Source organism: Bemisia tabaci, chromosome 4 (assembly GCF_918797505.1).
Source record: "Bemisia tabaci chromosome 4, PGI_BMITA_v3".
NCBI classification, from domain to species: domain Eukaryota; kingdom Metazoa; phylum Arthropoda; class Insecta; order Hemiptera; family Aleyrodidae; genus Bemisia; species Bemisia tabaci.
This window is the reverse complement of record NC_092796.1, coordinates 61,592,985-61,607,139: the sequence shown is the minus strand read 5'-3', so window position 1 is coordinate 61,607,139 and position 14,155 is coordinate 61,592,985. Positions and strand designations below refer to the sequence as shown.

Sequence of the window (14,155 nt, the reverse complement as noted above, 5' to 3'; positions counted from 1 at the left end):
TCCCAGTGTCTTGAGAAAGTCAGCTTTATGCTGAATTCAATGCATGATAGTCGGAACGCTACCTCGATCAATCTATACATTTTATGTAATATTTTGCTGTCAATATGATTTGTTTTTTCTGTTTGAGATAGAACATAAAATTCATGGGGATTGAAGATATTTCCTGACATGAAACAATAGAGAATAAAAATGAAAAAATGGACAAAACATAGATAAAATATTAAAACACTAGAACAGCAGCAGCCTGATTGTTGAAACTTTAACTAGCTATGTTGGAAAGATAAGACAAGACATAGCCCTATCTGCACAGTGTAAATTATCGATTTTTTATTCTTGTCGTGCCAACGTAAATTTCACCAATCGGGCTGCAGGATGTTTCAAGCCATCACAGGCTCATTTTTTTTTATCTGCAAAAACAATGAAAATTAGTAAAGAATTGGGTGGCGACCTGATCTCAGTTGTCATCCTGAGTGTTTGCGAGCGAAGAACTAATTGGTTGCCACTCAATTTTCTCACTAATGTTCCTTGTTTTTGTACATAAAAATGAGCATGTGACAGCTTGAAAGGTCCTTTTCATGGTGTTTAATGTTTTAGCCTTGTGTTACCAATTTCTCCATTTTTTTCTCTCGGGTTCATATTTTTGGACTGTGTAATTTGTGCATTATCCTACCTATGAAGATGCACTCTGGTTGGGGCAATAATTTTTCATGAAACCATGGAGCTGACTTGTTTCCTTGAGGAAATATTAAGAATTAGTTATTCGCATTTCTGATTGAAAATTTGCAATTTCTTTTATCTATGATTTCACCTAAACACATCAATACTTACTGTGAGATGCTAGCCATTCATTATGACAAATACCAGGAGGTGCTTCGACTAAGACCTTAAGATCAATATCAGGAACTCTTCTATCTAACACAGCTTGTTCTAAGTACAGTTTCGGATCCTCTGACCCAAGCGACTCTCTGTCTTTCCGTCGGGCTTTCCTAAAAACAGACAAATAAAAACTTGATTAGTGCGTTAAAATTAGAGGGATCTCAAGAGAACGTGCCTGATCGGTACTTTTAATTCATAAGAGGAATTATGAGGAATGAGAAATATTTAAAGCTCAGTGCAGGAGAGCAAAAATTTCTTGACACGCCATCGGTCGCGTGCAAAAATGGGATGACCGGCAAAATCGCGATTTTTTCCCCCTGCAAGCCGCGGTGAAAATCACACGTTTCTCGCAAAATCGCGGCAACTTACACGTAAAGAGTAGTTTAACGTCATCCCTTTCTTTCAGAGAAAAAAGGGGTTTTTTAATGAAACGGGAGAGAAATTTGAAACATGGGAAGGCTGAGAACATTCTGCATATCTGGCTCAGTGATCCCTTAAAGAAAAATATTCAAAACGATACCCTTTTCAATGTACAAAATGCAATAGTGTATTTTCTTCGGAAAATACATTAAAAGCTCTGATGAATGACGAATCAAAGTATATCCTAAATGCATGCTCAGTTGCTTTCCTGATTGGCTGTAGCTATGTGTATCTATACTTTGTATTCGTCATGTAGTGCAGCATTACATAATGCTGCACTACACAGCATAACTCTACGACAAAAATTGTGCTCAGCTGATCTCCAGTGTCTTGAGGGAATCAGCTTTGTACAGAATTCAATGCATAATAGTTGGAACACTACCTCATTCGATGCATGATAGTTGGAACACTACCTCAATCTATCTATAAATTTTATGTGTTATTTTGACGTCAATATGATTTCTCAAGCTGGAGAAAGGATCCGATTAAAAGGTGTGATTTTGAGCGAACCTATTCAACTACCCAATAAAGTGCTAGGTATACCTAAGACTACATTTTGAAATTCAGAACTACAATATCTGGCTCAGTTTAAAAACAACGTAAATACCATTAGTTTCCGTATAGACTTATTTGTTTTTACAAATGAGCCGGAAATGGGTCAGTTGCGCTGGTCACAGAATCACGTTTTGATGATTAATGCTTGTTGATCAGCTAAAAATAATAAGAAAGTCTAAACAGCAACTTTCTAAGTACGTCCTATATTATTGACCGAGATGGATCGTGTTTTGAAAAACGCATCCACCGCGGTTGTAACACCCTCGCTTGGTTTCTTCCACCTTGCTTTGATTAAGAAGTGAGACACACATTTGCAACGTGAAACTTGGATGTGAGCAAGGTGGAGGAAACCAAGGGTGTCACTATCGCAGTGGATGACGTCATAAACCGCATTTTTCAAAGCACGATACCTCGGTTAATATTGGACGTACTTGGAAAGTTGCTGTTTAGACTATCTTATTATTTTTAGCTGATCTACAAGGATTAAGCATCAAAACACGATTCTAAGAGCAGCGCAACTGACCAATTGATAGTCCAATTGATCAATGAATATTAATGAGTAAAGGAACCATGGCTACAGACCTACAGAAGCACGAAACGGGCCCGTCCATATCGAAAACGTTGAAATTCGGCGAGAGACTAGCGTATTTGTACTTGCGACTTCTGAACATTTTCGACACTTGAATTTCAGTCAGGACGGAAGGGGCGACATGCAAAATTGCGAATCCTCCACCCAGAAACGGCAACACTCAAACGGGTGATATTCAGATCGCCGTTCGATCCGCCGATGAGTACCCGCAACTGTGAGATAACTTCCGATGAGTATGAGCTTTTAATCTTTGAGATACCAACGACCGAGTTGCCGGATAATACAGCTCATTCACCAACTTCCAGGAAAAATCAACGATTTATTCAATCCATTGATCTACCATTTAAACCTATGGCAAAGGATCCATAAACAGGGTGTCCGCAACCAACACCTTAATAATCGATTCAGTGGTTTGGCGTGCTTTGCAATATAAGGATTGATCTGCCATTTCAACTTATGGAAAAGGATCGAAAATCAGGGTGCATGTTTGCAACGAACGCCTCAATCATCGATTCTTTACCATAGTTAAAAATTGAGGAGCATCACACTGAATCGATTATTTACCATAGCCTCAAATGAGGAATTATCGATATTCGATGATTCACGCCTCGTCACAGATCGCGTTACAGAAAAATGCCGTAAGCGCTTTGGATGATGGTAATTTTTTCCTCATAAGATATTAATTTTTTGGAAAACCTGTAATTTTTTTTTTTTTTATTTCAGTTCATTAGCGAATTTTGTTAAGCATTTAAAATGAAGTATTTGACAATTTCTAGGGTAAATATTCATAATTTTCCTCAAACATGAACATTTCATTGGAGGTAAATTGGCAACATTCGAATGTTGATGCATCGTTTCTCCTTCACATGGCAGTATAAGGAATAGACCGATAGAATAGCGTAAACTGCGTATCGGTGAGAAGATGAATTTTTCGAAACGATAGAAGTTAGAGAGGCGCTTAACTTTTAAGCACATATTTTTCTAGCGTACTGTTCCAAATTTACGTTATTTGCTGCAGTTATTCGTTAATACTTGGATCGATTCGGGTGTCGCCCAGGGAGGGGGAGGGGGTTGCCTAAGACTGCAAACTTCAGCGTGAAGTAATGCATCAGTAATCGCAGATCCCCAAATTCCGACGTGATAGCGAAAAAAGCCGTGAGTGAAAAATGAAGTTTTGAGAAAACGGGAATAGGCTCCCTAACACATGTTACGTAAATGTCAGGCAAGACAGCCGTAAGTGCTATCACCTGCATACTTAAATGGTTGTGTTTTGGACACACAACAAACACATTTTCAGGTTAGAAATGGCAGAAAAGGACGGAATTTTACTTGAAAGCACTGTTTTTATTGGCTCTCTAGAGAAATAATAACTGCTTTGTCTGAAAACTACGTCATCTTTTGCGCACTTGCAGCTTCCTCAATTCGACGGTGTAAGTCGGCAATCACATAACTCGGTTTGCGACGTCACAGACTTCCTATCATACTTTATTTTTTCAACGGCAAACTATCAACAGCAATTCTTTAAAAGTGCCGTGATTTCACTTCTCTGTGCGAGAAAAATTCTGCAAAAACTTGAAGGAATGATGTCAATTTGTTATACTTTAAAAAAGTAACATAGAGGCGGAGATCTTCAGACACCGCAAACAAGATATGTGATTGCGGACTTACGCCGTCGATATGTCTCGTTTTCATACAAATGAGACGAATTTTGCTGTTTTAGTTATTTCAGCGATTTCATCTAAAAGAGATTAGACAAATTTTGAAGGAAACTCGATTTCGAAAATTTGTGAATTACGGTTCTCTCCGCTATGACGGCAGAATTTTCCTTGGCTTCCTCTCCTCTTTCGGAAAGAGACGCATTCAAGAAAGATCCGTTGATTTCAGATATAATAGTAACATGCTCTTGATGGAGCAGTGCTTGTAATCTGCGGTGGATTGACCCGACTAGAAAGCAATCCTTGAAAAAATAGTTCACTGAACCGGCATAGGTACGACCAAAGAAAAGCAACTCCTTTGCAAGAACGTCAGCAATACTGCCGTGCTAAGGAAGAACACCGTATGAACATTCGAGAGTTGCCAAATTTCCTTCGATGAAACGTTCATTGTTAAAGAAAATAATGCATATTTTTCCTTGAAATTTTCAGGACTTTCAGGTGGAATCGCGAACTAAATTATCGGAGAAATTAGAAGAAAAATATTCACAAGTTTACCAGGAAATTCGTGTTTTATAAAATAAAATTTGGCAACGCCTGAAGGCTCATGCGGCGTTTTCCCTTAGCACAGCAGAATACTCTATTGCCAATAGAAGACCATCGTTTCAATGTTGGATTTGAACGAGGTCAGTGCTTTGTGCCGCAGGGAGGGGGAAGGAAGGAGCAAGTCACGAAGTTCTAGTTGCGGAGAATGAAGCTTCCTGTAAGAGTTGGCAGGGAGTTTCCTCACACCATACGGGAGATCATTCAAATATTGAAATATGATGGAATGGTGTGCGATCCGCGTTTAGATATGTGACCCAACTCACAATTTGTATCATTCGTTTGTCTGCGGGAGGCTTCACCTCGAGGCACCATCTGTATTTGTAGCAATGGTGTGTGCACTACTGCCGTGCTAAAGAAGAACGCCATATGAACATTCGAGAGTTGCCACATTTATTTCGATAAAACGTTTATTTTTTAGGAAAGTTATTAATATTTTTCCTTGAAATTTTCAGGAACTTTAGGGGAAATTGTGAACAAAATTATCTGAAAAATTGGAAAGAAAATGTTCAAAAGTTTACCAGGAAATTCGTATTTTATCAAAGGTAATTTGGCAACGCCTGGTGGCTCATACGGCGTTCTTCCTTGGCACGGCAGACTACATGACGAGTTGATGTGAGCATATACACACATCGATAGCAATGGCGAGGCGTACTTTGCGATATATCGATTCATATGTCATTCAAACCTATGGAAAAAATAGATTATTGGGGCTTTCGCAATGAACACCGCACAATAATAGATTCTTCACCGTAGCTTTAAACAGGATAATATCGATAGTCGATTATCACGCCTCGCCACTGATCCATATGTGGAGCCGGGAGAAAGGAAAGTACAGCCGAAAGTGACGGAGTAAAACAACATCATTCGACAGAAATTCACAAATCAACCAATGAATGGATCGACTGTTGGTTGATTTGCTGTTGTACTCTCGAATGATGCGACATAATCGTCGTCTCCTGCGGGGCGATTATTGAAACTGATAGATAAAGCGATAGACAAAGACGACAAAAGGGATTTGGAGGGATCCTATTGGTGGAAACGGGTTGTTGCAATGGACAAAGGAGGTAGGTAATCGACTAAGTAACGGCAACCCACGAGAAACCCGACAGTTAGTCTATCATTTTCCCCCTTAGTCGATGAGAACCACCCATTTCAACCAATAGAATTGCTTTATACCCCCTATGTCATCTTTGTCTATCGCTTTGTCTATCAGTTTCAATAATCGCCCCGCTGGACGAAGGAACGTAACTCCATTCCAAGGTTCCAAAATCGACTCAAATCATAATATTTTTTACATGGATTAAACCTACGCAATTTTCATTGAAAATTTTCCTGAATTTTTGCACGAGATCGGATGAAAAATCAGTGTAATTTTCAGCTAAAAACTCCCAAAATTCTCATTGTAAAAACGCAATTCGCGCGAGGACTTTTGGCAACATTGACGTTTAGTTACGTTCTTTCGTGAGGAAAACGACAATTGGTTCATCCTTTTCTCCCCCCGGTTCTACTTAGAAAACCGCGCCTCGATTTGCAACGTCACTCATTTCCTACGAGGAGCGCAATCTACAGCGCTTGCACGGTCGGAAATAGATTAGGCTGGTCGTAAATCGTTCAAATTCACGTGTTTGAAAAGGCTGCTACGCATTTTCCAGTAAGTTTGATCGGCCCGCAATCAAAGCGATTGAAGATATGAAAGAGAAAAGAAAACCTCAAATGGATGAATCTAAACTCAGCCTTTGATGCCTTGCCGGGCCACGAGGAGCAGATACAACTATTTCGACTTCCAAGGAGCTCAAGTCGCATAAGCATCGAAATGAAGGCGAACTAACTTTTTGCTTGCGTTTTCACTTCGATTAGTAAAGGCGATATGTATAACAGATACAACTATTTAAACTGCTAAGTAGCTCAAATCGTGTAGGCATAAAAAACGGGGCGCTCTCAGTTTTTTGCCTCTATTTTAAATTAAAAAAGTAGGAGCGCTACAAGTAGGGGATGGAACCATTTCGACTTCCAAGTAGCTCAAATTGCATAAGCACCGAAACGAAGGCGCACTCGGTATTTCGCCGGTATTTTCACTTGTTTTCATAGTGAGTCGAGTCTGATTGCTTTCTCTTTTTTTTATACTTCAAGATTTCAATGCCACGTGTTAACTTGATCGTTGGATAAAAATTTCACTGAGGGTTTCCTAGATTATAACACAACTTTAAAAAGATAATACGAATTGTCTAAATTATTACACCGAGAGAACGATATCGCGGGAAGCACATGGAGTGATGACATGGCGACCGGACGCGTAATCCAGGGAACTGAACAAGAAAAGAAAGAAAGAAAAAACAGCTCTGAAATCTTCATCATAATTCACTTCATCAGATAATTATAGCTAGGCAAACACGAGGAACGGAATGAGTCGAAGAGCGAAGGGGTGAAGAGAACAAAGGTGACAATTTCAAACAACTAAATTGGATAAAAATTAGCCGAGAATTCAGGGGAGGTGAAAAGCGGAGCACAAAGTTATCGGGCGCGAGGGTGGATGCCTCCGGGCGGAGGGAGCGAAAACATGTGAGAGGGAAAACTCGAGGAATCAACTCCAAGGAGCCCAAGGAGCTAATTGGGGAGAGGCGAGAAGAGGTGAGAAGCAGCCACGGGAGAGAGAGAGCGGGTGACAGGCGGAAGCGTTAGAAAAATAGTAAACTAAACAATTGATTTTACTTGTGAGGCAACATTTTAAGAGGAGATTACGGCGGACACAACTACACACGCACAGAGGAGTGCTCCCGTCGGTCGGGAGGAAAACTGCCAAGTGTCGGCTCACAACATTTTTCAGGATTCTCTCAGTGATGGATCCATGTTTACCGTGGGCAGGTGGATATCGATGTTCACCGAGACCCGAGACGGGGCGACCTCTAAAAAAGTGCAAGGCAAACGCGCTTGTTCCATGGATCCATGATCAACAGGCTCGCCGATGGCTCCTCTCATCGAACTTGACCTAGACGATATGACGATGACGACACTCCTGTCGTGAGTAGCCGCTCTCACACACACACAGCCGACCCGCTGAAAGCTTGCAACCTCTCTTTGGCCGTCACGTGACTATGGCACAAGTGCACTGACACCAGAGACAAGAGACCCTCCACTAGTAACTTGGCCATGGTGGAAGCTTTTACTTTCGGGACTTCAGCATTCTACTGTTGACTTACCTACATGGTTGATGTTCAACAACGTGTTGGCAGTTTCGTTTTGCAAACAAGCCGAAAATGGCCGACGTTTGGGAAAGTTGTTTGGCTTATGACGTCATCCGAAGCTCATCATCGACCATGTAGGTAAGTCAACAGCCGAAAATAGGGTGATGACTGTTGCTCGCTCATAATTGTCCATAAGGAATTGTTGAAACCCCGAAAGTAAAAGCTTCCACCTGTCGCTAGGAGGCCAGTGGAGGGTCTCTTGTCTCTGACTGACACGCTGACAGTGACAATGGCACCTCCGGGAGGTACATTGAAAAAAAGTTACGGGCTATATAGACGATACCGCCCAGACATACCGTCCGTTCCGGGTTCAGAGCCCGAAAGTTCCGGGTGCTGGAGCCGTAGCTTCCATTGCTCCGGGTACTACGCCCGGAACTTTCGGCCTCTGAGCCCGGAACGCGGACGGTCTGTCTATACAGCCCGTTAGTACGGCTTCCACGGCCGGAGTTTTTTTTTTCAGTGTAGGTATTAAGCGCAAAAATGCACAAACCAGAGGCGTAAATGGGGCTGTTGCAATTTTTTTTATTACTTCATTTTCGTGAAGTACATAACAAATGAAGAAACCCGTATACTGCCTTTTTTCATTTGATAAACTTTTAGGGAGGGGGGGGGAGGAGAACGACTTCCAAGGTTGCCGAGAGCTCAACTCCATTTCAAACGGAAAAATATCGCGTTAACATATTTCGTGAGCTCGTGGCGTCATAAGGATCGCTGACCGCCGTAATCCTTTCACCCCGTCGACACCCTGAAAGTTCCAACCGCAGTACAGAAGTATTTCAGAGGTGCGACCTAGACTTCGGCAGCTGGACCTCAAGTTTTCGGATGCAGATCCAAAAACTTCAGAAATCCAGTATGACCTGAACTTTGAGCCCCCGCGCGCCGAGTTTTCTTCTCCGTGCAGAGATCTTGAGGCACCATAACTGAGAAGTGCACCCTGAACTTGAATTTCTCCTAGCACGCTTTCCAGCGTTGCCACATAATTTACAGAAAGAAATTCCCTGATAATTGAAGATACGCCAGGTGGTTGATAAGCCATAGCTAGAAACAGTTTTCAGGCAAGAGCTGTTGTTCGAAACGTCAAACCTCGTACTAGACGGCAAATAAAGGGGGCATAACAATTTTTCCCTCATATTTCCAGGTTTTCCCTGACTCATTGAAATTCCCTGATATCTCCCGGTGGTCCTTGACTGTGGCGACCTTGGCTTTTCCCGAGCATTTTGGCCACCGCCGCTGAAAACCAACAAGGTACTGGGAAAAAAACTGGAACGATGGCTGATAAACGAGGGAACAGGCGGCTTCTGAACCGTTTATACAAAGGGGGCACCGCGCCACAACGAACGCGTGACGCATTGACGTCGTAAAGACGTTGCGTCGCGTCTTACATACGTTACGAGAGTGAAGGCAACACGTCCTTCGTAAGCTCATGACGATAATACAAAGACAAAGCCGATGAGACAATAGCTCTGCCGTGCTAAGTAAGAACGCCGTATGAGCCGCCAGGCGGTGCCAAATTTCCTTGGACAAAACACGAATTTTCAGGAAAATATGCGAATACAACTCCTCCGATTTTTCACAGGATTTCGTTCGTGATTTAATGTAAAAAGCCTGATAATTTCCAGGAAAAACATTCATAACTTCCGTCAGGAATAAATATTTTCAAGGAAGAAATTTGGCAACATTCGAATACTTTTAAGGCGTTTTTACTCAGCATGGCAGAGCTTTGGCCCGATTTTAGTATTTTTTCCGTTGCACATGCTTCGCAATGCGCAATTAAAGAGCTGCCGTCTGAACCACCAGTGGCTATTCTTGAAAGGTGGCAACACTGTTTTTAATCAATTTAAATCCATTGAAAATATTGATTTCGTCCCACCAGGAATCGATTGTTTTACATACATTTAAATGGAGGAAAAACAGTGTTGCCAACTTTCAAGAATAGCCACTGTCCATCACGTTTGTCGCTCGCAAAGACTGTTCGCCTACAGACCCTAAAAGGCCTGTTTGCTTCCAGTAATACTGCCGGGAATATTCCGAATATCCCTCGGGAATATTCCGAAAATTCCTAGTATTTTCTTCGAGTTTTTGATTTTATGCCGGACATAGGGTCTCTACTCTATTTCGACTTTTAAATTCTCTGTATGAAATACCTCTTTATAACTCATTCGTCTCAGGGGTGTAACACAATCACCCTCTCGAGGTTCTGATAAATCTCACAACTGTCAAAGCAAACCGGATTTACCGCGGGTAGAAAATTTGAAGTAAAACTGTGGTTTTGAGAAAAAAGCTGTTGGTTTCAGTCAACCATATCCAATACTTAAAATTGTTTGATCTTAAAGAATACCTAAATAGGTCAGGTGCGTGTCCCGTTCCCGTAGATACAATGAACTTTAACAATAGAACAATTTCCACCGGGAACTTAGAAGACTCGCTTTTCTAGGACTTGAAAAGTTAGTATTGGTACCCTTATTCCTCTTGATGGCCAAGAAAATTGGATGTATTGGGGAAACAGGTGGAAGTTAATGTACGTTAGAAGAACGATGAAAAAAACATGTTTTTCCTGAAACCATTACATTTCTCCAATCGGCAAAAAATCAGATGATGAGAACATTCAAGGCGACTTTTTTCGATCGAGAACGCATTTTGTTAGAATAAAACGAAAACGAGTGAATAACAGTCCAAAAACGTCCAGTCAAAATCATGAAGAATTATCACTAACTTTCCTCTGTTCATGAAGTTTCCCAAATAAGATGGCACTTTGTTCAAACAACCAGTCATTGGAGCGAAATGGAGAAATAACCAGTTGAACACATGCACAAAACACTGATACATCTTGTTTTTTATTTCAAATAATAAAATGCGTATACACGATCCACGGTCATTTTGACAATCCCACCATTAAATGCACAGAGCTAAATTTTAAATGAGCATGCAAATTTTGTTGTACGGGTGGAGAGAATTTTATCCTGATATGCAATGTTCAGTACGCAACCTTGAGAGCAATGTGTGTGGCAAAGTGAGCAATCACTGCGCATACGTTGAGCAAACATGGGAACAATCGGAAAATGTGTGGAACAAGACTAAAACGAGAATCGATTTTTTTTTTATTTTCCTTTCTTTCCTAAAACCCAGATGCCATTTATACCAGCAGGTGTGTCAGGTTTACGTTTTATTGGTGCGTTCGAGATGGTGTTTCCGTGGTGTCTAGTATTTTTCATTTTGGGGAATCCTGATTTTTCCTGACTTTTGACTGCTAAATTCTGATTTCATGATTTTTCCAAATCCTGATCAAATCATAACTTCACGCAAGGCGAATGTAACTTCACAAAACTAGCTTGATAAAAGAACCCAATCGGACGGCCGACTTTTATCAATTCCTGATTTTACGACTGATTTTTCCTCAAATCTGATGAAATCGGGAAAATCTTAATGCTAGACACTCTTGTTTTCGATTTTTTTAAGGGGGGCGGGGGATATCCTTCTTCCTTATTCACAGTAAGAATACGTCGAGCCAAAAGTGAATTTACCGTCATTTTTCCTCAGTTTTACGGTACGTATGTGAAAAATTATTTTAAATGGGGGGGGGGGGGTGGACTTTCCATTAAAGAAATTTGCTCCTTGAGTTCCTTGCCTTAGAGAGAATAGATTTCATCCTGCTCTCCATAAGGCATGTTGGTTGTTCGACCAACTTTAATTATCTGTTCAGATGACAAATTTATTCGGCTCATTATGTGATTTTTTAAAACAATCTGAAATTGCTTGCGTTAAAAGTCTGACGTCGTTAAAGATTCTGCCTACCCACACATTAACAAATTGACTCCAGCAACCAAGTTGATATATTGAGCAACGTGCAAAGTCTCAAAACATACATAAACTTCCAGCTGAAAATGTATGCTAAAATACTGCGTACGGTCCGATGCAGATTGAATTTTACCTTTTTCTATGCATCTGTTATTTTAAATCACCCGTAATTAATTTCATTAATCACTGAAAGAAAGCTATTTATAAATACTATTCTGGATCCACATGTACCTATACAATTTAACTTGAGAAAGTCCTCCTTTGCCCTTAATCAATTTTCAGGAGTATGTGATCTTTTTCGAACGAATCACAAACCGTATACATTAGGTACAGACCCATTTAAAAAAGAATGTCATCCGCTTTAGACCCTCAAAACCTACAGATGACCTAAAACAGCAGCGCTAACCAGGGCCTAAATTCGAATTGTCCTTGCCACCTTATCATCATAAGACTGAGATAGAAACCTATTCTGTCTGTGAGTTTGCAATCCGATCATCTTAAAGTAAGTCTGAAAAAAATTGGGCTGAAGATGATTGGGTGTTAGGATGTATACCTATCTGGGTAAAATGGACATTTTTTGATTGAGAAATATTTCTCATTAAAAATCATTATGTTCCCTTCACCATTATTATTAGCAAAAGTAAAGGGATCAAATAATCGAGTCAAAAAATTTAGAGTCACGTCTGAGGAGACCGAATATCATAAGCCACTAAGACAAATGTCCAGAAAAATCGCGTCGAAATTATTTAAGATTTTATTTGAAACAGATTCGGATAATTTTCGGATATTGTTAAAAAACAAGGTGTGAAGCTTTTTTGAAAAATGCTGAGTACAAATTCAACACGAACAGAGATCTGTAACGTAGCTAACGGAGATAAATACGCTTCCTTTCGCGTGCAAGAATGGATATTTGAACTCATTGACGGCAAGCGTAATGATACAACTATTCCATCATGGGTGTACGCATGTTGCTGCCAGCCGGATTGAAGGCGCGCCACACTCCAGCAATTACTCGGGTCCCGTCCCGTGCGATCTCCCTGGCTGGCGCGCCGCTAAAATCGCCGCAAAGGGAGGACTGCACGTCATTATCCTTGACTCTCTGTCCCGTTTTTACCACAATTTGAGTGAAAGTGTATCCCTGAATTGTAACGATTCAGAATCTCGGATCGGGTTTATTAAATTCAATTTTTTAAAATGAGGTATGACGCGAGCGAAAATATTCCGTCAAAATTTCCGGCGACTGAAGAAAATCCGCGGAAATTCTTTAGAAAAACTGTATTTGCCTTTCGTAACAAGAATGATTAAAAATAAGACATTAGTTGAGGTCTGCAACGTTGCAGTCGGAGCTAAATACGCTCTCTTACGCGTGCAGGAATGGATATTTGAACTCATTCACGGCAGGCGCAGTGATACGACTATTCGACCACGGGTGTAAGCATGTTGCTGCCAGCCGGATTGAAGGCGCGCCACACTCCAGCAATTACTCGGGTCCCGTCCCGTGCGATCTCCCTGGCTGGCGCGCCGCTAAAATCGCCGCAAAGGGAGGACTGCACGTCATTATCCTTGACTCTCTGTCCCGTTTTTACCACAATTTGAGTGAAAGTGTATCCCTGAATTGTAACGATTCAGAATCTCGGATCGGGTTTATTAAATTCATTTTTTTAAAATGAGGTATGAAACGAGCGAAAATATTCCGTCAAAATTTCCGGCGACTGAAGAAAATCCGCGGAAATTCTTTAGAAAAACTGTATTTGCCTTTCGTAACAAGAATGATTAAAAATAAGACATAAGTTGAGGTCTGCAACGTTGCAGTCGGAGCTAAATACGCTCTCTTACGCGTGCAGGAATGGATATTTGAACTCATTCACGGCAGGCGCAGTGATACGACTATTCGACCACGGGTGTAAGCATGTTGCTGCCAGCCGGATTGAAGGCGCGCCAAACTCCAGCAATTACTCGGGTCCCGTCCCGTGCGATCTCCCTGGCTGGCGCGCCGCTAAAATCGCCGCAAAGGGAGGACTGCACGTCATTATCCTTGACTCTCTGTCCCGTTTTTACCACAATTTGAGTGAAAGTGTATCCCTGAATTGTAACGATTCAGAATCTCGGATCGGGTTTATTAAATTCATTTTCACATTTTGACATCTTCCATGTATTACAAACCACTTGACAGCCTTTAGAGCGGTGATTCTACATCGGGACGAATGTCAATCTCCAATTAGCTCTGAATTAGCACCACTCTACCGATTCATACATGCAGCCATATGGCACCATTTATGAGTGGTGACTTGAAAAATACTTGAATTTTGTCTCAACGTACTATGACTCTTCTCTATCAAGTATTATATAAAGTTATGTGGCACTTATTTTGAAACACAATGCCTAAAGAAATGTCTGTCTAAGGAACATTTCCTTTCGAT

General features: G+C 41.0%; 1 protein-coding gene across 3 annotated transcripts in view; it reads right to left on the bottom strand.

Annotated features, from left to right (window-relative positions):
- Positions 1-14,155, bottom strand: part of Mob2 (MOB kinase activator 2) — a 29,712-nt gene that overhangs the window by 12,829 nt on the left and 2,728 nt on the right. The window contains exons 1-2 of one of the 3 annotated variants that reach the window (XM_019043465.2): positions 10,654-10,841; positions 829-986 (exon numbers count right to left, since the gene is read on the bottom strand). In XM_019043465.2, the coding sequence (XP_018899010.1) occupies positions 829-986; positions 10,654-10,766 (271 nt within the window). In that variant the 5' untranslated portion in view covers positions 10,767-10,841. Of the gene's footprint in view, positions 1-828; positions 987-2,433; positions 2,773-10,653; positions 10,842-14,155 lie in introns of those variants that run through there. The other 2 variants (XM_019043466.2, XM_019043468.2) reach the window with 2 other exon arrangements.